The 1166-nt window shown below is 36.4% G+C and overlaps 1 protein-coding gene across 1 annotated transcript in view; it reads left to right on the top strand.

Moving 5' to 3' along the window:
* LOC106873572 (alpha-1,2-mannosyltransferase ALG9-like) overlaps nucleotides 1-1166 on the top strand; it is a 16774-nt gene that overhangs the window by 10493 nt on the left and 5115 nt on the right. Inside the window, 1 exon segment of the mRNA XM_052974832.1 lies at nucleotides 76-113. Within this exon segment, the coding sequence (XP_052830792.1) occupies nucleotides 76-113 (38 nt within the window).

The raw sequence follows: 1166 nt of genomic DNA, 5'->3' as shown, positions 1-1166 counted from the left end.
GACTGGCTTGTGCTGGTGGCACATAAAAGACACCATTTCGAGCGTGGCCGTTTTCGTGCGGGTGACACGTAAAAGCACCCACTACACTCTCTGAGTGGTTGGCGTTAGGAAGGGCATCCAGCTGTAGAAACTCTGCCAAATTAGACTGGAGCCTGGTGTTGCCATCCGGTTTCACCAGTCCTCAGTCAAATCGTCCAACCCATGCTAGCATGGAAAGCGGACGTTAAACGACGATGATGATGACACCGAAAGGATGAAATGTAAATGAGACCTCGGCAGAATTTGAACTCAGAACATACCAACGGGCAAAATACTGCTAAGCATTTCGTCCAGTGCGGTAACAATTCTGCCAGCTCACTGCCTTTAATAATAATAATAATAGTAATAATAATAATAATAATAATGAACTTATTGTATACAAATGCTGCTCAGGTGCACTGAACTCATCAGAAAAATTAGCCAAAAGTGCATGAAAAGTACACAGAATGTACTTTGTGAGTGGATTTGGTAGATAGAAACTGAAAGAAGCCTATTGTGTGTATGCGTGTGTGTGTGTGTGTATATTCATATATCATCATCATCATTTAGCATCCATGTTCCATGCTAGCATGGGTTAGATGGCATGATAATATTCGATGGATTCAAAGACTGCATCATGCTCTGGTGTCAGCTCTGGCATGGTTTCTCCAGCAAGATGCTCTTCTTTCTGCCACCAAACCTGGCTCAATGATAACAATAACAATAATGGTGGGAGTAACTAATTATTAATATTGTTCTTGTTGTTATTACTGTGAGGTAGCTATGACATTTTAACTTGTTAATGTATTTTGATAATGACCTGTCTGATACTATTTCTAATTCTAAGATATAAAGACTCTTGTTTTAAAATATTCATACAGAATTTTTAAAACCTTCCATAATCACTTCATGTTAAAACATTTTGTATAACATATCTTCCAGTCCCCAGTTTAATGATTTAAACATTATTTACTTTATTAAATCCCTCCAAATATTTGACTGCTTTTAAAATGGAACGAAATGTGTAAGCAGTTTATTTCATTAGATATGGAATTGCAAAAGGGTGACATTGTATAGTATCATATAGCAATAAAAATAAAATTTGTAATTGCTTTAATTTTTCATAGATTTTTATTGCCAATGAAACC

The sequence above is a fragment of the Octopus bimaculoides genome, chromosome 19 (assembly GCF_001194135.2).
Source record: "Octopus bimaculoides isolate UCB-OBI-ISO-001 chromosome 19, ASM119413v2, whole genome shotgun sequence".
NCBI lineage: Eukaryota > Metazoa > Mollusca > Cephalopoda > Octopoda > Octopodidae > Octopus > Octopus bimaculoides.
This window is presented reverse-complemented; position numbering and strand designations above follow the sequence as displayed.